The following is a 24,044-nucleotide window of genomic DNA, read 5'->3' on the forward strand; positions in this document are numbered from 1 at the left end:
ATTCACTGTTCAGAGAGCAATGGCTTTCAATTTTAAATACACGGTAACTCCTCTTCAAATACAACGAATGAGAGTTTGAAGCTGGAATTTGAACATGTGTGTGGAGTGGACAGTCGGAGAATGAAACAACTCGAAGCCTCAAAACATCTCTGTGGTGACGACTGTTGTGAGCCGTGTCCTGTGGATCATGGGAAACTTCTGTCAATGAAGGTAACTGAATTATTCAGACGGTAGAGAACCCTTTTTATACCGAGGACCTCTTGAATTTTTTGGGCCTTTATTCATTATTGAACAGATATATATCTCTTATTTCGGTTCTGCTTCTCCTCTTCTGAACATCTGATAGTTGACGGTGTTGATGACGATGTTACTAGCTTGTTCTCTGGGTTTGAGTCAGACACACTGATAACACACTGAACACACTGTTAACAGCTTACGGCAGGTGAGTGGACTGAGTTGTACTTGTCAGGCTCAAACTTGAGTGAGCGTCTCCTCAGAATTAGAGAATTCTCAGGGTTTCATGGAGTTTATAGAGATTGAAGAAAGGTAGGTTGTTGCACGGTGCTTTGAGCTTGTCATGCTTTGTTGTCCGTTTCCTGACACATCAGCTGGTTCCACGTTATAATACAAAGGAAATATGATCTGCTCCATTTATTTACTTTTCATGAGCTGACACCTTAACAAGCTTTTGTTCTTGCATGGTAGAATAATGAATAGTGTTTCACTTTACTCATCCTCTGAATGAGGTTTCAGTTTTGCTATTAGCTCACTCACTACATAACCCACCTGTGTTACATTATCTCTACCAGTGCGATCTTGTGAAAGCTGCTGGTGGAAAACACACACTCTGACACAGAGCGTTCAATTTATCCCAGAGCATTACCATGCAACTCCGATGCCAACACAAGTTTGCAAGTTATCTTGATGGTATTTGAGAGTATTTTGCAGAGTCGTATTTAATAATTAAGAATAGATAAGTATACAACTTTTAAAAGTACACTTCATGGACTTATATTTGTCAAATTAGAATTGATACATGTCAAAGTACAGTTTTTTTTCTCATATAGACACATTTATTTTAGAGGAGGCTCTACTGACTTCAGCCTCTATAGACTGTCTTCCATTCTACTCTCACTACTGTTTACTTCCAACATGAATACATGTCCAGGCAGGTTGAAAGGGAGGATGCCAAGTGGCATCCAGGGAACAGAGGAAATTGCTGCACTAGAAAATGTGTGTGCTCTAGTGAGGAGTCAGACATTATACAGCAGGACATGATGATGTTTTCACTGTATAGGCCTAACTTCACAGTTACTTCTTCTTTAAGTGGTATATGGAAGACAACAGTTCCTCTGTGTATGCAGTTGTTCTTTAGAGAGTCCAGACAACAGACAGCTGCTGTTGTTGTGATGATGATGTAATGCCTGGCTGACAGGACAGCGCAGACAGTAGCAGCCGTCTGATAGGCTGACCCTGGAGAGAGTGAGAGGCTTTTTGCCCACTTCAGTTATGGAAAAGAAGGTGGAAGGAATGATAGGAGAGGCAGGTGCATTATTCTCATTTGGAACAAAGGAAAATAAGACAAAGTCCAACCATCCGCACTTTTAAGTCAAGTATGGCATTTGTTTGGGCTCTCTTCTACCAAAGCAATTTATCACAAGATGAGATGTATCATGTTCTGGGTGGCTTACATAGACAATTTGCAGGGGGAAACCAAACAGTCTGCAAGGACCCAAGGAAATGGCCGTCGTTGCTTTTACCTCATCCAGAATCAAGTTTAGATTTATGCACCTCCATCCCTGTTGCCTTAATCAGATTGGCGGCGGGACTTTTTTTTCGGTCAGGTGATGATATACCTGTGTCCCGAATTTCTTGGAAATTGGTTTAGCCAGACGGAATTGCTGTGTTTTAGGGCTGTTGAGCCATTTGCTGCAAACATTTCCAATTACTCCATAATAAGTACATTTTCACCAGACCTGATGCGCCTGTGAAGTTTAGTGAGTTTTTTCGAGTATGTTCAAGCCCTCAAAAAATCCATCAGCTTTGCCTTGACCTTGTTGTATCTCTCCTGAAGTTTCCTCCAGTCCGTCTGTAAACTCAGCAGAGGCTTCTTTGTTTGGCCGAGCTGGATATTGAGGTCAGCATTGAAACTCTTCTCCTGTACCAGAAATTCAAAGAGCTCCAGATTTTGATTTGGCAAATTCTTTTTCTACTGTCTGAGTTTGGATTCCCGATCACTTGACTCTAAAATGATAGTGTCATCTGTCATGTTCCGCACTGGACTCAAGATAGTCATCGTACATGATGAACATTTCTTTCATGTTCTGCAGTTCTTGTCTGCTCTTCTCTTCATTCTCCGTGGCCCTCAGTTCTGCAAGGTACAGCAGAAAATGTACCAGCTGTTGGTCATTCCTCTTGTGTGCCATGATGGTGTTTTCCTAGATTTATTTCACTGTTAGGTTTAGTTGTTCAGGGGATTACTCTGACTATGTTAACCATTTGATACACAAGCTATGCAAACCCCTTCTAATGCTCAACATGGGTCAAAAATTGTTTGATTTCATGCATGGCTTATTCTTCTTTCTTCATTAAGGAGAAGGCTCCCGTGAGGACATGGCAGACAATCTTATATGTCATCAAAGAAGCCTTCTTCATTAAGAAGGGCAGGATTCCAAGAAACACCCACAATGCAGCTTGATCCTGTAGAACATAGTCTAGGTCCTCATCAGCCGTAAGTCTGAAATGATTGTGACCAGCCATACTAACACTCTGGATAAAGAAATTCTAAAGCATATTCTCTATTGCATATAAAGCAGTCTATTAAGCATATACTGTGATAGTTCAAGACATTTGCACCGTGTTTTAAAGCCTAAAGGTTTGCTGATATCTTCCTACAAAGTTTATTCAGGGCTGTCGGCTTAATTAGCCACTTCTAGACTTTAGGCTTAAAACACGGTGTAAATTATGCTGTTTCAAGTCGAAAATGAACGTTGGGGCTTGTGGACACTTAGATGACACCACACAAGCAGTATTCCTGTGATACACAAAACGCACACAACGTAGAGCCTCAGGTCCCGAGATCAAAAGTGCTCTGGCCCACACAGTGCTGCTCGCAACCCTAGTTTTTCTAGAACTAACCATTGCAGGTTCGAGCAAGCAACCCTCCACCTACACCCATACTCTACCCCCTCAGCCAGGTAACACCTTCACTGATGCTCCTTCATCTTCTTAAAGTCACCTTCCTCAAGCCCTGGTTCAAACCCCTCCCCTCAGCCCATTACGTTCCACAGGCTCACAGGAGGAAGAGATTTGGGGATTTCCCTCGTCTTCGTCCCGAGCCTCGTGAGTCAGCTGACGGTCGACTCAAGAGCCAAGAGGAGCTCTGAGAGATAACATGGCCATGTGGCTAAATTTCTTATAACTTTTTAACCCTAGAAACAGTAAAAAAACTCCTAACTTCACTTTTCCTGTTCTTTCTGTAATACTGTTTGTCCCTCCCTGCTTCTCCCCCATGCTTGTAATCAGGCAGCCCCCTTTCTGTCCTCCTCTTCCTCTTCCTCCTCCATCACTGGGTTTGCCCCCGAAGGCATCAGCAGACCAGCCAATCGAAATAGAGAGGATGTGCCACTCACCCCCACCCCGCCTAAACCACACACACTCACCAGCCAATGAGTTCACACTATGTGGGCCGGACTCATGTTCAGGCCCCCCCCTTCCCCTTTCTCTCTGTCTATCCCTCTCTCGCTCTCTCTCTGGCTAGTGCAGCTAAACTTGCTGTCTCACTCATGCTTCCTGGCTTCACTCACATGCACAGACAAGGAAGAGCTGTAGAGTCTTAGCTGCATGTGAAGCTGCTCTGTCTATTTTAAACCACACTGCGTTGGACTATATTTAAATCTCCAGCAGCGTGGGACTCAGTGTGTGCACAGAGAAGAGCCAGGTCAAAGAATATCAATCTATTTTTGTACATTTTTTTAACAATTTTTGGAATTTGCTGTGGCTCACTGTGTGTGTTACAGGGAGACACAGTGTGTGTGTGTGTGAGATCGAGTGAGCCTGCATGTGTGTGTGAGCGAGGAGCACAATGATTGCAGCCCAGCTACTTGCCTACTACTTCACTGAACTCAAGGATGACCAGGTTAAAAAGGTGAGTGATGTGTGCTTGTGATCAGCCTCTGTCTCTGATGTTGGAGGGAAAAGGAGAGCATGTGTTGTAGAGGTCATTGGGTTTACCCGTACGCTCACCATCACTACTTTGCCATGAAGAGTTGGCCAGTGCAGAACCTTTTAGGAAATGTTGAGACGTCTCTTTCAGGAAGTGATAAAAAGATTCATCATGTGGGGAGGGCGCTTGCATGAATCACTGATGTGGGACGTGACAGTTTTGGTGTAGTAAGATGTGTAAGGAGACACTACACAGGGGCGGGTGATCGGTGTCACTGGAGAGAGGTGTGGCGAGGAGAAGGAAGCCGGTCAGAGGTAGGATGTAAAGACAGATAAGCAGAGGGATGAGAAGGAGGACCTTGGAATGAAGGAGAAAAGTCATTTTAGGGGTCACTGACTTTTTAACGATGTAGTCAAAATGATACTTACACCTTCACTTCCTTCAGAGGAACTCAATCAAAACTCAAACCTGACTTGTGTAACTTCCTTTCCGTAAGTTCTGAGTTCAGCTTGTAATGGGGGGGAGATTGACACGAGGTGAACATGAATGTGAGTCTTTCATGACTCCTCAGCTGAGCACCCCCCACTGTAAGACCTCCGGTGTGTAAAACTGACTGGACCTGTTTGAGTGGGTCAGTCAAGCTTTTCCTGTTACTCAGACCTGCTCGTGCAGCCTCTCGATCCACTGTGCCGTAAAAATCCTGTTGTCAGGCAACAAACACAGTCGTATTCTGCAATCTAAGGTTGTCCAAATAAATATAACTGAGTCAGAGGACGGTAAAATACTTCCAGACCCACTAGTGGCGTCATATTTCGCTTAAATCCAAAACGATTCTATGGAAACATGTTACCGTTTAGTTCACACATGATGCAGGGGCCCTTTAAGGTCTCCTGCTGATGATGTCACACATCATCCCCGACTGCAGATCATGCATCAGACACTGGTATTCTTCCTGCCTACATTAAAAAGTTGCCACACTTCCTCCCTCCATTTTCTACCCCCTGTCCTTCTCCGCCCTCTGATTTACATAGTGCACTCTTTAATCGCACACAGAGACACACAAAAGTGTCGGTCCCAGTTGTGCGTGCTGTACCAATGTCACAATCTGTTAGGAAGAAATGCATCTCTCAGCTGCAAGGATCTGATGTAATGCTACACATCTACCTCCCTCCGCACTCCCGCTGTCTTTCTCTCCCTAAAATAGGCCAGCTTTGAGCCATGTGACCATAGGTGTCAGGAGGAGAAGGCTTATACACAAATACGCCCACACACACACATTCATACACACAGGGCCAGGTGTGTACCTATTGTGTGGCTTTTTCAAACAGCAGGTTTTAGTCTCGCACTTGACAAACAACTTCCAACACACAGCGCAGGTATCAAGCCTCGACGAGTGAAAGTGTTCAGCGGATTTAGTCACGACCTCGGCAGGAATCTGCAGTTGTCAAAGTGCCTCAGTCAGCTGAGTGCGTCTCCTCTCAATCCACTGCACTGTCCTTGGCCAGGTCCTTGATACACTGTGGGTGGTTAGTCTGAATCCAGAGCAGTGTTTTAATCTGTGTGTGTGTGCATCTATGTGTGTTTGTGTGTGTGCGTCTGTGTGTGTGTGCATACGGTGTAAGAAGGAAGGTGCAGGAGAGGGCATTGTAGAGGACAGTATTTTTCCACATGGCGAGGCCGTGCGTGTGCACATGTACACACACACAGAGGAGTCGGGTTTCGGTGCGTCCCCCTGCATCACCTCGCAGTGACAAGGAGAGCGGGGCATTGTTTAGAGGTGGAATGCGAACAGAAAGGAGAAGGAGCCAGAGGGACAAGGAAAAGGGGAGGGGGGGAGGGAAGGAGGGAAGGAGAGGCAAAGGGTGTGATCTCTTCCTGAAACTCAAACCATGCGGCTGTTGCTGGTGTCAGAGAAAGTTGTGTGTCAGAGGTGTGTTTTGGGGAAAACGTGGCCTCGACTGACTCGTGCGTGCATGCGACAGGGGCCTCATGTCTCCTAACTGGGGAACCTTACTTTGCTCAACATTACTGGAAAAAGTAGAAACTTTCAGGCCCATACTTGTTTGGGCCAGAAATTATATAATTCATTTGCCTAAGGAGATACTTTCACCCCAGTCTGTTTGTTGGTTAGTTTATTTTTAATGAAGAATGCACAAAAACCACTGAGTGGATTTCCATGAAACTCGGTGGAAGTGTGTGGTATGGGTCAGGGAAGAATTTATTATATTTTGGTGTGGATCAGGGGAAGGATCCAAGAAGTTTTCTTCACTTAATTTAACATATTCAGACCTTTTCCACTAAGGCCGTTTAAGGGCCGGTATGGAGCCAGTGTCTAATCTAGAATCAACTCTTTGTGTTTCAATAGCAAACCAACTGGTTCTTTGCCTGACAAAGACGGTTCAACTGCATCCCCAACACTGGTTTAGAAGAAAGAACATGGGTTGGACCAAATTATTGTGACCTCCATTTAAAGAAGCAAAGGCAATTACTTTTAAATATGGCTGAGAAAGTGAAGCAGCAGTGGTCTGTGGAGGAGTCTGTCACTTGAAAAGAGAAGCTGTAGTTCGCCATTGTTGATATTTTGGTTGAAGTCTGCGACGGTGTTGCTGGGAAATCAGAGACATATGAGCAGTGTATACAGGGATGTGATGCCGAGGGCTTGGTGTTGTCACTGGCCCATGGAAAAGCAATTTGGTCATTAAAAAGTTAAACCAACTCCGAACCAGCCCGAGAACCAGGTTCACTTCGGTCAAAAGGCACTGATATCTTTGAATGAGTCTCATTCTAGTTGTTGGACTGATGCAATAAAGTCATGTTCATGTGAGAAAACCCTACAGCAGATATATGTATCTGAGCTGAGTGAGGTGCAGTCATGCTCTGCTCCCATAAAGTGCTTAGACATGGTTTCTATCTGCAGAGTGCTGAGTCATAAAACAGTGATGTTTTTTTCTACCCTGCAGCATGAACTGAGTGTCGTCAGGAGCTCAGTGGATTTTTCTTAGTTTCATGTAGAGAACAATTCTTGCTGTTAACCCCCCCCCCCCTTTGTATCCAGGCAGTGGCACATTGTTATTCAAACCAAGCTAAGAACTAAGAACTCATCCTCCTTCAGTCAGCTAATGAGGAAATCATTCTTATTTTAACTAAGCAATTTGAATAAGAATCCAAGTTAGCTGAGTGGACACATACACTTTATATAAACTCATAAAGTGAGCAGTTATGTATGTTAAACCAATTCTGCAGCACAGTTTCCGTCAGCAGCATTGATTCAGCGCAGAGGAAGAGGAGGAGGCTGTGTGGTGAGCAGAGGGGGATAGGGAGCAGCAGTGCTGTGCTGCTGCTGTAGGATGTGTTATCAATTTCAATGGATCACTGTGTATCGAGGCACCCAAACAGAATGGATCTGTTTACATCAGCTGACACAGCATGACGTGCATGATGCGACTCAGAACACAGGTGGGGTGTCCTGCAGAGGTGAAAGTAGTGTTATGACCTTCACCAAGGAGATGATGTTATCCCCCCCGTCCATTTGTCTATTGGTTTGTTTGTTTGTAAGCAAGACTACGCAAAAAATAAATGAACCGATTTCCACAAAAGGATGGGTCAAGGAAGAACCAATAGAATTTTGGTGAGGATCCAGATCAGGGGGCGAATTCAGGATTAGGAAATGAATGGATTTTCATGAACAAAATTAAGCATTTTAGGCTGATGTCTGTATGTATTAGTGTGTGGAATTTGTTATGGTATGCGCTGTACTGAGGGATGTTCTTAGTTTTCTGAATTGCAAAAATAAAGTTTGGATGTTGCTGCTTCGAATGAAGGTCTAGCTGGTACATGTGATTTAACCGATTCTGTTAAATAATGCAAAGTCAGACGAGTTGGAGAAGAGGTGGATGGAAGCAGCCACAGACACCACTGACCTTTTATAAATGAATTACACAGAGAATTGATTGCCAGTAGATTCACCAGCAACAATTTGACACTAACATAATTAGTTTGTCCCATTGTTAATACAACTTCAATACAGTTTCATATTAAGAGGAGCTCAAATGTTTAACTACAGAACTATGCAACGTTTTTAAAAAAATACATTATTCATTCTTAAACTTGAATGATTTTCACGCTTACATTCTGTAAGGGATGTTGTTTTTGGACGTTTGTGGGGAAATACCTCTCGTTCAAATCAGCTTTTGATTCCTCATAATTACACATAACATTCAACGACCTCTTTGTTGTTGTTTGCAAGCTGTTTTACCATAAGGACACAATGTCACATCAGGACAAACATACAGGATGTTAGGATAAAAAGCTGACTTTTAAATGCATTCAAATACTTTAGATTGAGTTTTCTTTTCCATGCTGATAAGGCATAAAAAGAATTTTGGGGTAACTCTTCTTATGTATCTGCATACCTACATGAATGTATATTATTTACCAAGACATTTAGTTTGTGCATAGTTTCAAACAATATCAAAAAATGTTGCAATATAATTTCAATCAATGGTATTTCAATCAATATGTCGATTTAATTCTTATGCATTTTGCAATCACAGTGAGGAGCACTACAACCCTGTAAAATGTTTCTCATGTGCTCGAACTTCACTCAAGAGTTAAAATCAGTCTTCAAAGTTTTGAAATCTGATTTTTATCTTTATATAAGCCAACGCAGGTTTGGTGTAAGAAAAATCTAAAGCAGTTATTTGTATGGCTAATTTATGGCAAAGTTTTGAAAAAATAAAAAAAATGCACCTACATGTTGCAGCACACTGCCCGGGTGACTAACAACCATCATGGTAATGATAATAATCTTCCTTTTAAGTGTTTAAAAGGAAGATTGTAATGTGTTGTGTTAACAGAGTTGTGCAGGGGAAGTGTTAACTTTGCAACTGAAATAACAGAGCCTGAGGACTTACAGTAGCTTCATGAGGAGTTTTCAGGCACCGACGTGTCTCTTCAAGTCACAGACGAGACTCCATTGTAAATTACAGACTTGGGTTGTTGACTTTTTTTATGGCGTTTTCCAGCAGTTTCCACCAATAATGTCGTTTACTGAGCCTTTGAGGGTGAGGTGTCTCAGCTGCAGACTCCTGTCTGACAGAAAATGTGCTAATGAGCTTTTGTCCCAGAGGCAGACTCATTCCACATGTAGACAATATATAGGGAATGTAACACCGGTAGATGAATGTTGGACAGTGTTGTTCTCTTGTATGTGTCTGCAGCCCTTTTGGCTCACAGCCTGTTTATAATATTCAGCTGCCTGTTAACACCCAGCTACTGTATCATAAAATCTAGGCTGACCACATACAGGAGCCAAAACCTCAGGACTAATCATGCTCTTTTCTCAGCCGCCCACTAACACATTGTTATCATGTTCTATTTCACTTATATCCATTTATTTGATTGTCTTTATTGTTATAATTTGACCTTATATAATTTGCTTTCTGGAAACAAAATCAAACTATAGTTGTTTATACATTTAGGTAAATAGCCGGTGCATTCAAGTCAAAGCACTCCGCATAGAGCATGGAATGATGGTGGTCTGCCACTGTTATGCCAGATCTGGACCAGTAATCAGCCAAAGCAATACCACATATCAACCAAAGGAGTTAAATTAGTTTTGTGCAATCGGGCCATATTCACCATCTACCACATGGGCCACTGGTTCACATCCAGATTACACCTCGTCAGGAGCACCACATGTTTGCCAAAGAAGGCCAACATTTGTTTTGGGATATTTGGGCCACATTTGATATTTTACAAGTGGACCAGTTTAGGCTCACATCAGTTTTGCCTGGCCACAAGAAGCCCAGAAGTGCCCTCATCATTGCCTGAAGTGGCTCACGTCCATATGCTGGCTTTGCCCTTCAGTGTCAGATGTTTGCTCCATTATGCAGGTGATTTCTGTGGCCAGCAGATGCAAATTCCTACTTTTAAACTCTCACACCCCAACTGACACTGTCCTGAACCAGTTAGCAGATAACAGAGCTCATAGGAAATGCAGGAAATAGAGGAAATAAAGTTAATGAGTGACCCCTTACTCAGGAAGTGGAAGAGTTCCCAACTGTTCCTGTTACAATGAGTATAGCTCCAGTGAAATTATATCAAAAGGCCATAATGTACGTCACAGCACGCCCAAGCAGTATGAGTGTGTGGACTCTGAAAATGAGTCATGCTTGTGTGAACTTGTGTGACCCTGTGAGTGTTAGATATTGCATATGCATACTGTATGTACATACCTCACATATTCTGGGACTGATTGTTAAGAAACAGACTGATGATAATCCAGTTATGAGCCACTGACGACTGGAGGAGTTAAGCCTGCTTAGCCCCACAGCCGTTTTACAGAGCAAGTCGCAATGAACGTGACAGTCTAGTGTAATCCTCTGCTCTGGGTTTGTCTCACACTTGAATCATAAAGCAGCTCTTTGCTTCGTCACACTGTGTGCCGCAACTATGGACTTCACCAGGATTGTTTAACATCCTGTTCCTGAAAGGTCATAAAGCTCAGACCGGTGTTTGCTGTGTTACACACTGAGAAGTTTTGACTGACTGATTTAAGGACCTGTGCAATGTTTGGGGTTTTGTGAATATTCCATAGTAGAATAATTTATGGCCTTCTTGTCTTTTTCTGCATTTGTTCCTGTGTATATCCCCTACTTTTATTACTTTCATACAAATATGGCCTATGACATGTGACCTTGAAAACAGGACTGATGCTACTGTGCTTTTCACTTTATTGGCTGTATTCAAAAACTTTTATTCCATAACTCTGTAATAAAGAAATTTAGAAATGGCTATGTTTTAAGGATGTGATTCATTTCTGGGTTAAACAGTACCTGTGGTCAGCTTTATATCAGTTAACCAGGAAGTAGATTATACCAATGGATGACTAAAACATCATGGGATCAGGAGTTAGTCATATTCACTTCCTTATGTTTAAACAAAATAAAGGCTATGTTATATGTAAATCTCTGCTATTTTAATTTAATCATAGGCCATCTCACGGGTTAGTGTTGTGTATACAAAGGGTTTCAATCACCTGAAACCATTTCCCCATTCTCTTGAATGGACTCTGTGTACATTTTTAATATGCAGATCATTGATTGTCCAGACTAGGAAGATTAATGCTTCAGTTTTTGTGTCTAATCTTTCCTTTTAGATCGATAAGTACCTGTACTCCATGCGTTTCTCTGACGAGACGTTGGTGGAAATCACGCAGCGGTTCCGGAGGGAGCTGGCCAAAGGACTGGGTCGGGACACCAACACCACCGCCGCACTGAAGATGCTGCCTACGTTTGTGCGCTCGATCCCCGACGGCTCAGGTGAGCATCTCCAGCCCTCATTGTCTGAAGTCCACTGGGTCAAGCACTTCCTGCGATGGCAGTTTGACTTTTCTGTATGAACGAGAGGCCACAACCGTCAGCCTGCACAATCTACCACTAGACTTTTTTATTCTCTCTACTGAATACCTCAGTAAACCCAGGGTTTGCCAACAGAAAGGCCTGGACTCTGATACAAATTTAAAAATCTACTAAAAATGACAAATGTAGAATTTTTGTCTCGTCTTCGCTTGACCTTTAATGTCATGTAGTCTAACACTGATGTGTCAATTCCTTTATTATTTGGATGAAGCACAGAAAGGTAACACTATTTTGTAACAGAAGCTAAATCAAATGCATTTTAATCAAAGCCACTGAGCTCTACAGAGTTAGTCATAACAGATAATATTTCACCATGTGTATTGTCGTGGGATCGAAAAAGTCAGTTTTTTTTTTTATTTAAAGTGGTTGGACCTCGTCTCATCTTTCAGAAGACAAGTCATTGACATTTAATAAGTGTGTCTACCCGATCTGCGTGTCTGTCATTTCGGGAGGGAACCAGGTGTAAACACAGTCATACAGGGCAAACACAGTTGTGTCTAGCCGTGAGTCAACAGAGCTGAACACTGCAGAAGGTCTTTTTATGCGAGGACCACAAGAGATGTACTTATTCTGGTTTAAGAACAAAACGGTCCTGAATCCATGCCGGCAGAAAAATGTTTTTCTTGTAGAAAATGACCATACCGTATTTATTTACTTATTTCTTTGCACATCAGATATCTTCTGTGTTATATGAGCTCAAAACAGTGAAGTGTATGTGGACGTGGATCAATGCCCCTCTGTACCTAACGTCACTGTCTGCTGCTTTCTGACTAAAACTGATTCACTGCAGGCGTTCTGTCCTTTAAGCGTCAATGTGCGTCAGAAGTTCTTTTTTAATATCCGTTACATAATACATTCGTGGAAGAGTGTGTCTGTCAGTAATGGTCGTATCACCCTGTCAAAGAAAATCGAATTTAGTCTACAACGTGAACACTTCCAGACACGCACACACGGACACACAATCAACACACAGATTAGAAGTAATCATGCTGAAATTCCTTCAGCACTATAGACATAAGTTCCTTACAACAATGCAGATTGTATAGACTTATGTGACATAAGTATTTTATCGAATGTTGAACCTCATACATCCAACTGCAGCAGCATCAGCAGCAGCAACCTGCCCTTGATAATGAACCGATTGAACTATCAGTGTTGTATGATACAGCAGGTATCTATGGATAAATGCACACCACAGGCGATACAACCTTTAGTCAACAAATCAGTAAAGAGGCAATTCAGCATGTCAGTCTTCATCTGTTAGAGCTGCTCTTAGTGTTGTTTGTTTACGCAACATTAGACAAGATCCACAGACTGGCAGAGATTCAAAAGGATGGGATTATTCTGTCTGATTAGAGAGGGCAGAAATTAGCCTGGGGTGTTGTTCACCTGATCTTTTCACTGTGAGCCACTGCAACATGCTTATTATATAAAATAACTCTGCACAGCCATGAAAAAAGAACTCTTTAATCCAGGGCTCCCTCCCCTCTGTGCTCAGTTACCTACAGAGATTTGACAGGTTGTCTTCACTGAATTCACGTTCCTGTCAGACAAATTATCAGTCACTCTGACCCAAGTGAGCTACACCGACCTGACCTTGCTTTCCTCATCTGCACAAAATGTTCCAGCACAGGATCGCAATAATCTGAAATTACAACACAAAGTTTTTGTAATCTTCATTGAACCTTTACTCGGAGTAATACACAACGTAGCATTTTGACATTTTAAATCATTATCTGTAATAATTGTTGCCTGTAATCTTTGAGAAGTGGGTAAACAACGGCTCTAGCTAAGTTTGTTATACTAATCAGTGGGTTCTTTCCTCTGTGTGTGTGCAGCAGCAGCACCAAGAACCTTCTGACCTAGTGAGACATGTTGTCAGTACTTTCTAAATGTGAAGTCGAGGTGAAGGTTACAGTTTGTACGAATTCATCAGGGAATAAACGGGAGTTAGAGGAAGGAAGCAGACGGTATCACCTCATATCAATGGTCAATACGCAACACAAGTCCTGTTATTAATCACTTGTGATACACACTGAAACACTATTGGTGTTAATCTCATGAAAAACCCATGGTCCGATTCAGACCGAAATATAATCCCTTCTCATTGTCAGGAGACCGTGTTAAATATCAAATCCATACCAGATTATTATGGGATTTAAAATTACTTAAGTCACCAAAGTGTTTTCTAAGAGATTATGATGCAGGTTTGGTTTTTTTATTTTGCAACAATTAACCAATACTATACTGGAAGTTGCAGAACAGAATAGAGTCAAGCAAACCACACACACATACACACACATACACGAAGAAAGGACGTTTTGTCTCACCCTAGTGGAGGTTTAAGGATGTTACACCTTGTACAGATCGATAAGCCCCATGAGGCAAATTTTAATTTGCGAATATGGGCTATACAAATAAAATTGGAATAGAAATATAATGTTAGGCTACAAACGTTCATTTTCTATGTATTTATTAACTTATTTTGCTTTATTGTAAGCATTATGTTTCAATAAAAAACGTCTTTTCCACGTTGCTTATAGTGTGACACAGTAGAGTGATACTGAGATCTCTATTTGTTTGCGAAGCTAACAGAGGGAAGATGTACCGATAATGCATGTCTTTTTAAATTCTAAGCTGTCGTTATTATCTGTGTGCAAACATTGGCCCTTACAGTGAATAGAAGGAAAGATATCTGCTACAGATATATAAATCTATAGCCACGGAACTGCAAGATGACATTTCTCTCCCTCTCTGCCTTCTGTCTGTCTCAACAGAGAAAGGTGACTTCATTGCGTTGGACCTGGGAGGCAGCAACTTCCGGATCCTCCGCGTCAAAGTGAGCCACGAGAAGAAACAGACAGTTCTGATGGAGAGTCAAATCTACGACACACCAGAGGACATCATTCATGGAAGTGGAACGAGGGTAGGTTCATATCCCCCCTCACACACACACACACACACACACACACACACACACACACACACACACACACACACACACACACACACACACACACACACACACACACACACACACACACACACACACACAAACACACAAACACACAAACAAACACACACAAAGTCTTGCTCCAGCTCAACCTGAGACGCCCCTCCCTCTCTCTTCCAGCTGTTCGACCATGTGGCAGAATGTCTCGGTGACTTCATGGAAAAACAACACATCAAAGATAAGAAACTCCCAGTGGGTTTCACCTTCTCCTTCCCCTGCCAGCAGACCAAACTAGACGAGGTAACGCATCACATTCATCAGCCAATCAAGGCTGTCAAGCTGCAGCCAGATTTAACTTTCTTGCTTATGCATGTATCCATATCATATACATACTTTGCTGTGTAGTTGACTTGCTTATGACGCACTGCTGAATCCAAATATCTGAAGATTGATAAAAAGCCAGTTTACACTTTTAGTTGCCATAGCTGGGATAGAGTCCACAGTGACTTGTGTGTGCCACCATGTGTCCATGAATGATTGAATCACTGTGTGACGTTTCTCTCTCTGTTCGCCTGCAGGGCTATCTGATAACATGGACAAAGCGTTTCAAGGCAGGTGGCGTGGAGGGGATGGATGTTGTCAAGCTGCTCACCAAAGCCATTAAGAAACGAGGGGTGAGTCTCCTGTCGTCGTCTGAGTCAACAATTAGTTTTATCCTCATGAATTTGGTTTAATTCAAAGTTTGGATCCACATATTTGAGAACATTTTAATAATAGTTCTCCTGTATGTGTGTGTGTAAATAATTTCAGGACTATGAGGCTGACATCATGGCTGTGGTAAACGATACAGTTGGAACGATGATGACCTGTGGCTTCGATGATCAACGCTGTGAAGTCGGCATCATCATCGGTACTAAAAACGATGTGTGCTTAAACAGTTAAAGGCCCAATCAGATTAAGGAATGTGTTGTCAAACGTTCACAATATGAATCAAACGAGTACAATAAAAGCTGTGGTGCTGAATGTATTTGTGTGTTTGTAGGCACAGGCACCAATGCGTGCTACATGGAGGAGCTGCGCCACATCCACCAGGTGGAGGGAGACGAGGGCAGGATGTGCGTGAACACCGAGTGGGGGGCGTTCGGAGACGACGGCAGACTGGAAGACATCAGGACCGAGTTTGACAGAGAGATAGACCGAGGCTCTCTCAACCCGGGCAAACAGCTGTAGGTCAAAACAAAACAATCAGAGCCTCATTCATGCCTGAGATCATCAAGAACTCTTTTTAAGATGCAGTGGAAACACATGAACAGATGATTCGCTGTCAGTTTCTCAGTCCGCTGCTCGCGTTAACGTTATTTGGAAAATATTTTTTCATTTATGTTTAAAAATTAAGATCAAACTAAATTCAAGTTTAAGTTTTTTAAGGAGAAATATTATACTATACTATTTACTTTTAGTGTGTTTTAGGTTTTTCATGTATTAAAAAGTTCTTAGAAATGAATAAGTCCAAAGTCTGCGTGATGTCATATGACGTTGTATGTTCCAAAAAGAAATAGTTCAATCTATGACGCATGTGCAGGCTGCATGTGCACACCCACGTAGGTCACTCTTATGCAAAACATATTCAGAGTGACAGGTACGCAGACCAAAGAGTAAAAGAAAAGTTCCCCCATGAGAGAAAGAACTGCATTGATGCTACAACTGCAGTTGAAGCCATCACTCCTACTTCTTCTGCTAAAAACACCAATAGTGACGTCTTTAACCATCTGTTGTAAAATCATTAACCCAAGAGGTGTCTTTATGTCTGTTTCACTCCGTTCTCTTCGCTCTTGCTGTGCTGTAGATTTGAGAAGATGGTCAGTGGTATGTACATGGGGGAGCTGGTGCGTCTCATTCTGGTGAAGATGGCCAGAGAGGGTCTGCTGTTCGAGGGGAGGATCACCCCTGAGCTGCTCACTAAAGAGACGTTTGAGACCAAACACGTCTCAGCCATAGAGAAGTAAGTCAGCAGTTACAAACATTTTCCATAAACCTGCTTCATCAATTACTTCTAAAAATCATTCAAAATGTAATTGTATCAGTTGCTCGTCAGTGATAGTGTCCCCTCTATATGTGTGTGTGTGTGTGTGTGTGTGTGTGTGTGTGTCCTGTTTAGGAGTAAGGAAGGACTGATCAAAGCCAGAGAGATTTTAACCAATCTTGGTGTGGAGCCATCAAATGAGGACTGTATCGCTGTGCAGCATGTACGTACTGCTGCTCAAACAACACACTTTTTAAATAATTTTTTTAGATTTAAGTATTACAAGCTATCATATGACATCTATCATATCTGAGCAGGTTGTGCTTTCAAAAAAACAACTTTAACCTATGAGTTGTCTTTTTCTGCAGTTTGTGAAGTTTAAATATGCGGCCTGACTTTCTCACCTCTCCGCTTCCTTCAGGTTTGCACCATTGTGTCTTTCCGCTCGGCCAACCTAATAGCTGCAACGCTGGCCGCCATCCTAATGAGGCTAAAGGAAAACAAAGGTGTGGCACGACTTCGCACCACCGTAGGCATCGACGGGTCGCTCTACAAGATGCACCCACAGTGAGTCAAGGCAAAATATAGAAAATTATAAATTTGTCTGCACTGTTTTAATTTGTTTGATTTCTCTTTTCGTCATGCATCTCATTATTGCTTTTCATTTCCAGAACTGCTGTCAGTTGGTTATAAACTACATTATATTGGTTGTTACCAGTCTGTGTGAACTGTTATAACTTCAGCTCCTCGTTTCTACACCTACCTCAGGTACGCCCGCCGTCTCCATAAGACAGTCCGTCGTTTGATGCCGGACTCTGACATCCGATTCCTATTGTCCGAGAGTGGCAGTGGAAAGGGGGCTGCCATGGTGACAGCTGTGGCCTACAGACTCGCCGACCAATCACGACAGATCACCGAAACGCTGGCCGAATTCCGCCTGACGAATGAACAGCTGTTGGAGGTGAGCGAGGGAGAGAGACTGTAGTGTGTGTCTGTGTCTGTAGGGGCGCACCCTTCACTGTGTCTTACTCACTGTGTCTTACTTACCAATTGAAATTGTCTTGATTTCTGCAGGTAAAGAAACGAATGAGGACAGAGATCCAAAATGGCCTTTCCAAGAGCACTCAGGACTCTGCAACGGTCAAAATGCTGCCGACCTTCGTACAAAGCACTCCCGATGGCACAGGTGACACTCTCTCACACACACACACACAACTCTGACTACACATGTGTGTCTGTTTCGAATATTAAGTCACTAGATATCTCTGCATCTCTGTCTTTTTCTCTGCCTCTCACATTATCCAGAGCATGGTGACTTCCTGGCTTTGGATTTGGGAGGAACCAACTTCAGGGTGCTGTTGGTCAAGATCCGTTCTGGCAAGAGGAGAACAGTGGAGATGCACAACAAGATTTACGCCATTCCTCTGGAGGTGATGCAGGGCACAGGAGAGGAGGTGAGAGAATACTCCATAATCCATGTAAACTGTGAAAAAGAACACAAACTGAACAGAAGGAAGAAAGTCGGCCCGGCGGGAGGAAAGCTTTGAACTTTACCTCATGTTACCTCGGTGGTAGTGTGAAGTTTAGGGTGGTTAGGTAGCTAAGCTTGTTGACTTAGAGGTAAGAAAATAGAAGGTTAGAGGTAAACAGGTAAATAGGTTGAGCGTTCAAGATCAGCATTGAGTTGAGAGTCTTTGGAAGCGTAGATTTGAACTTGTGCAGTGGCTTAGGGCAGGTTAATCTTGTCTGTGACTTTTTGGCCTCTTCCCTCCTCCACCTCTTACACCATCTCCGCCAGAGCATGTGGTGTATAAGTTTAATTGCCCCTTTTTATCACAGTTATAATTTACATTTATATGGTTTGGTGATGTCACACGTTTCCCTGTATATATCCACCCAAAATCAGGATAAACAGCTGATAGTCAAGGTTGTGACAAATGTTTTAAACAATAATCATCATCAAAGCCTCCTCTCTCTTCCAGTTGTTTGATCACATTGTGCAGTGCATCAGTGATTTCCTGGACTACATGGGGATGAAGAACACTCGTCTTCCTCTGGGCTTCACCTTCTCGTTCCCCTGCAGACAGACCAGCCTCGACGCTGTGAGTGTAGTCCGCTTCCTTCCTATAGCTTGGCCAAAGACAGAAAAGCATCCGATGCATGACGTGACCATTTTTCCTCGTGCGTGTTTGCAGGGCATCCTGGTGACTTGGACCAAAGGCTTCAAGGCGACAGACTGTGAAGGAGAGGATGTGGTGGGACTGTTGAGGGAGGCCATCAAGAGGAGAGAGGTAGAATCTGAGGAGCATCTTCATCATCCGGCCGTTGAACATGGTGCTGTGTCAAACTGTAATGTTTGCATCACCTCGTGTGTTTTCTCTGCAGGAGTTTGACCTGGATGTCGTGGCTGTGGTGAACGATACCGTGGGAACGATGATGACTTGTGCCTACGAAGAATCCACCTGTGAGATCGGACTCATTGCTGGTTAGACAATAACAATTTTCTCTTTTTTTTTAAAATATGAATATTCACTTTTCTGTACTCTGTACATCTAATGTGACTGGGCCGTGTGATCACAGGCACTGGGAGTAATGCGTGTTACATGGAGGAGATGAGGAACATCGAGACGGTCGAGGGAGATGAGGGACAGATGTGTGTCAACATGGAGTGGGGCGGTTTCGGAGACAACGGATGCCTTGATGACATCAGGACAGAGTATGACCGCACTGTGGATGACCTCTCGCTCAACCCGGGCAAACAAAGGTTAACCTCCGACACGCACACATAGAAACCCTTTACCTTCTGCACTCATATCCTTATAAACGGCTTCCAGTGTTTATATGTCTATTCATATGTATTTCTTCCCCCCCGTGTGTTTTACAGATATGAGAAAATGTGTAGCGGCATGTACCTCGGTGAAATTGTGCGAAACATCCTCATCGACATGACCAAGAAAGGATTCCTGTTCAGAGGACAGATTTCTGAGACACTGAAGACCAGAGGCATCTTTGAAACAAAGTTCCTCTCTCAGATAGAGAGGTACAAAAAAGTGGGCCCATTGTTTGTTTTGTGTTTGTGTCGAGTGACAATGCATTACTAATGGAGTTGATCGGAAGATTTCTGGACTTCTGTCTTCATTGATTGTAGTCTGCACTCCCTTTAGGGAAACCGCATCTTTATCTTCTGAGGTTAAAGCACTTAAAGATGTATAAGTGTGTATTGTGATCTGACTCATTGTCTGTGTGTGTGTGTCTCTCTCTTTTTCTGTCTCCAGTGACAGACTGGCATTGCTGCAGGTCAGATCCATCCTGCAACACTTAGGACTAGACAGCTCCTGTGATGACAGTATCATCGTCAAAGAGGTAAAATACTGAGAGAAAAAGTAGAAAACATGTTCAATTTATTAATGAGGTCTCATGCTCAACTCTTAATAATACGCCAGCTGCAGTTATCAACACTATCTCTTGACCATTTGTGCATCACACAAGGTTTTTAATGGAGAATATATACTCTATTGCAGAGCTGTTCTAGACTGTGTTAGTCTGAGCTTTGTGTACCTAATAAAATGGTAACTAAGTGTGTACACCGGTTCATGAACACTGTGAAAGAGCCTGAGCCCCACATACACTGTTATCAGGTGTACTTTGTGAAAGACAGCGAGGCCAAGGTGACCAACAGGAGAATACCTTTTGAGTCATATTTATTTTTGTGAATGTGAGTTCTGGCTCAGTAAACTGCATGTGGCATGTACAGTTAGTTAACTGTTGCAATAATGCTAATGGTTTGTCATTGGTAGGTGTGTGGAGTAGTGTCTCATCGTGCAGCTCAGATATGCGGGGCAGGAATGGCGGCAGTGGTGGACAAGATCAGAGAGAACCGAGGACTGGACCATCTCAAGATCACTGTAGGGGTGGATGGGACACTCTACAAACTACACCCACAGTAAGTTAAATTCATCAGTAGCTATACTTACAAAAATGATGGACTGTCCTTTAAACTCCATGTTTACATTTAAGCAACGTATGGTTCATTTTCAAGAAATACCAAAAGCCATAAAAAGCCACATGATCATGTTATGAACTGGGAAACAGTGAAACAGTTCATAGCATGTAGAGAAAAAGTCATTTCACTACTGTCTCTCAGCAGAAATGACTCGTGCTTTCCTGCATGTTGATCGTGTTGAGTCATGCTTTAGTTATGTTCCAATCAAATATGAGGTGTTGCCCAAGACCAGACATAACACTCAACCTGTTTTCTATGCAATCTGCTCAAAAGCTTCATTGATGAAACATTACTATTACAAAATAATTGAATTTATTTGGATCATTCAAGGACAAAATCATTAGAAACTAATGACGTCCTATATTCTGACCAGAGAGCTCAGTTACTCCGGACCCTGCATTCAAACATGTTAAACTTGTATCAGGGGAGTTGTCTGCAGCTTTGGCTTCTCCACCTGCAGACAGATTCAGGCCAGCCATGGTGAAGTGTTACTCACTGACTCATTGCATGTACAGTGTTCACATTTACATTTAGAGGGGCTCTCCTTTGACTAATTTGATACCAAATTTTTCAATTCGGTGCACAGTAGTGGGTTGGTTACAACTGTTTGTTTCACAGCAAGAAGGTTCACAGTTTGAATCCTGGCTTGGCTGGGGGCCATCCTTGTGAAGTCTGCTTGTTCTCCCTGTGGCTGTGTGATTTCTCTGTGTACTCCGACTTCCTCCTACAGGCCAAAGACATGAGGAGAATATGATTAGGTTGAGTGGAGACTCTAGGCATTACTTTAGGCGTGAAAGGCTGTTTGTCTCTATATGTTTGCCCTGCGATTCGCTGGCTACTTGTCCAGGGTGTATCCCTCCTCTCGCGCAATGTCAAGCTCCCTCAGAGGATAAGGGGTATAGATGATGGATGGATGTTTCACCTCACTGTATTACATCACATCAAATCTTTTGTCTCCGTCCAGTTTTTCCCAGATCATGCACCAGACAGTGAATGAGCTGGCTCCCCAGTGTAACGTCAACTTCCTCCTGTCGGAGGATGGAAGCGGGAAAGGAGCTGCCCTCATCACAGCTGTGGGCTGCCGGCTGAGACAGGAGCTGAACAGCAAATAGAAAAGATCTCCTCATGTCTCACTGTTATATCCCCCACTTCCCCCCCCTCCCACCTCCACAGTCTTTAACGCTCTCTCTCATCCATTGTCTCCTTTTCCCTCCAAAATGAAACCAGTCCAGTCAATGTATCACGCTCCAGTATCTGCTTCAGTCTGTCCGCGTGTCATGGCGAGAAGGAGATAGCTTTCCTCCACTGTGTAAAGTAGCAGAGCCTCGGGCACTATGTGGTAGTTAGATTGTTTTTGATTGTAACAATACACAAACTCTTAAGATTTTGGTTATCTGAGGTTAAACTCAAGTAGATAAAACACGCACAATCAACTTGAGAATGTAGGGCAGAAAGAAAAAGACTTTGCACACTCCTCTGTCGCCATCTGGAGGATTCCTCTGATAACTTCTGGTAGCAATATCTGTTGAAATACATCGAGCACAACAGTTGCAGTAGAAAAGGAAAAAAACTTAAATCCTTGTTCAGTTCGCTGCCGGGATATAAAAACACTGTTTGAGACCAAAGTCACCGACGTGTATCTGCTGTCGGCCGCTCACACACTGTAAAAAGGCAAATGAGCTGATATATAAACGTGTAATGAGATGAAAGGGAATATTTTTTGGCTTTAAAGATTTGAATGTCTTTACCCAGATATAAGACAATATGTAATACGTACATTGATGCTATTTATTTTATTTTTATATTGGGATGTGTTGAAAAATGTTACTGTTGCAATAATGATGCACATTAAGGAAGCCATTGTCCTCGCCAGCGCCCTCGGCCGGTACCTGTCCTGTAAGGAAAGGAACCTAAGAGGTGTCGCGTACTTGCTGAGTGTGCACATTTGTCCTAATTGAAAGCATTAATCCTCTTTAATGTATTCTACTGTAAATTATGTCCAAAGAGCTCTTGTATTTTACCAGGTAGAAATGCTTTTGTTGGTACTAATCGCAGCTGTTGATCATTCGCTTTAAGAAGTGCTGGCTCTTCAGCGAGGCGATGGCTCACCAGCCATGAAAACAGGAACGAGGTGCTTACACAGATGAGGAACAACAACGGCCAATCTGTGTATGACAAGAACAGTTCAATGGTGAACCTTTAAGGGGATTTTAAACATTCTGGAAATAAAGCACCTTCCTACTTTCACTCCCGTTTTGCCATATGCTCCTACAAGTCAGGAGGGTGTTTTAATGAAACTACTGTGTGGCTCATTCAAGTAGCAAAGTTCTTACAAATTCAATATTTATTCTTTTCTTTCGTAAAAGTCATTAATCAGACAAGTTACTGCTACATATGAGGCTCTTTGAGAGATGGGCTCAATTGATTTTTAGTGTTGGCTGGTTGATTTTTAGACCTCACATAAAGATACTCCGGACTACAGTTCAAATTCTGGCTTGTGGGGAAAATTAGCACCAGTTTTACCTGAAGCTAATACCTACAATAACTGAACGCAATATAACTGCAAGCTAGTTCAATTTGAATATACTTTGTAGATAAATAAGGTCAGCCTCTCCGGTAGGTCCTGAGCTACCCTGCCTTCACACACACACACACACACACACACACACATATTTTAATCTCTTTGCCTCTGTTCACAAAACCTGGACTAACTGTCCAACACTGTCAGTCAACCAGTCATTAAATAAAAACAAACCTGTGTCAAACCGACGTCGTCGTTCTTTTCCCCAGAGAATCAGCACTTACCCATGTATACTTTCTGTTTGGTAACTGTGTTTGTAAGTTCAACTAGAACTCTTTTATAGTGCCTCTCTCTCCGCCAAGGCCCAGCAGTCTACTGATGAAACCCAATTTCAGACACTTGCATATATACAAGTGTGTGAGATATGCACATATATACACATATATCAGCATTTTTTGTGTAATTTTGCTAACAATCAACCAAACAGAGAATCGCAGACAACAACATAACCTCCTTGGGGGAGGTAAGAAGAACATAAGCTCCAGCCCTCATGTCTGTAATCATTAGTCTGACATGTTGTTGATTAAACTGCTCCGGCTCTAAACCTGTGTAACCAGACCCCTGATGCTTCTTTAGCTGGGGGCAACAGACGTTAACTAAATGGCCATTACCACAGTTTCAATTTGAACAGTCGTGTTCGAAATGACAAAACTCTAATGGGATCTCTCCTGGATACCGGAAAAGTTTTCGGGTGTTCACAGCTTTGCAATGTTAATACCATCTTCACATTTATTACACACATAATATTGTATTTTTCATGATGAATAAAGAACTTTTACAATGTCACTGTGTGTATTTTGAATGTTTAAAGTATTATTATATTATTTTGAAAAGTTAAAAGGAATCAAAACATTTTTATTACAATCTTAAATGTTAGCGCTGAAACACTGACAAGCTG

General features: G+C 42.5%; 1 protein-coding gene across 2 annotated transcripts; it reads left to right on the top strand.

Annotated features, from left to right (window-relative positions):
• The first annotated feature begins 3,786 nt into the window (after positions 1 to 3,786).
• LOC133952974 (hexokinase-1) lies at positions 3,787 to 23,330 on the top strand. 2 transcript variants are annotated; one of them, XM_062386902.1, is made up of 22 exons: positions 3,787 to 3,940; positions 4,020 to 4,147; positions 11,325 to 11,487; positions 14,364 to 14,512; positions 14,720 to 14,839; positions 15,118 to 15,213; positions 15,350 to 15,449; positions 15,582 to 15,765; positions 16,386 to 16,541; positions 16,698 to 16,785; positions 16,984 to 17,129; positions 17,331 to 17,523; positions 17,637 to 17,748; positions 17,868 to 18,016; positions 18,545 to 18,664; positions 18,758 to 18,853; positions 18,948 to 19,047; positions 19,143 to 19,326; positions 19,447 to 19,602; positions 19,838 to 19,925; positions 20,360 to 20,505; positions 21,530 to 23,330. In XM_062386902.1, exons 2-22 carry the CDS (start codon positions 4,085 to 4,087, stop codon positions 21,675 to 21,677), a joined length of 2,757 nt encoding a protein of 918 aa, XP_062242886.1. In that variant the 5' UTR covers positions 3,787 to 3,940; positions 4,020 to 4,084; the 3' UTR covers positions 21,678 to 23,330. The 2 variants fall into 2 exon arrangements, with proteins under 2 accessions (XP_062242886.1, XP_062242885.1); XM_062386901.1 differs by having other exon boundaries at positions 3,787 to 4,147.
• The last annotated feature ends 714 nt before the right edge of the window (positions 23,331 to 24,044 follow it).

Source organism: Platichthys flesus, chromosome 1 (assembly GCF_949316205.1).
Source record: "Platichthys flesus chromosome 1, fPlaFle2.1, whole genome shotgun sequence".
NCBI classification, from domain to species: domain Eukaryota; kingdom Metazoa; phylum Chordata; class Actinopteri; order Pleuronectiformes; family Pleuronectidae; genus Platichthys; species Platichthys flesus.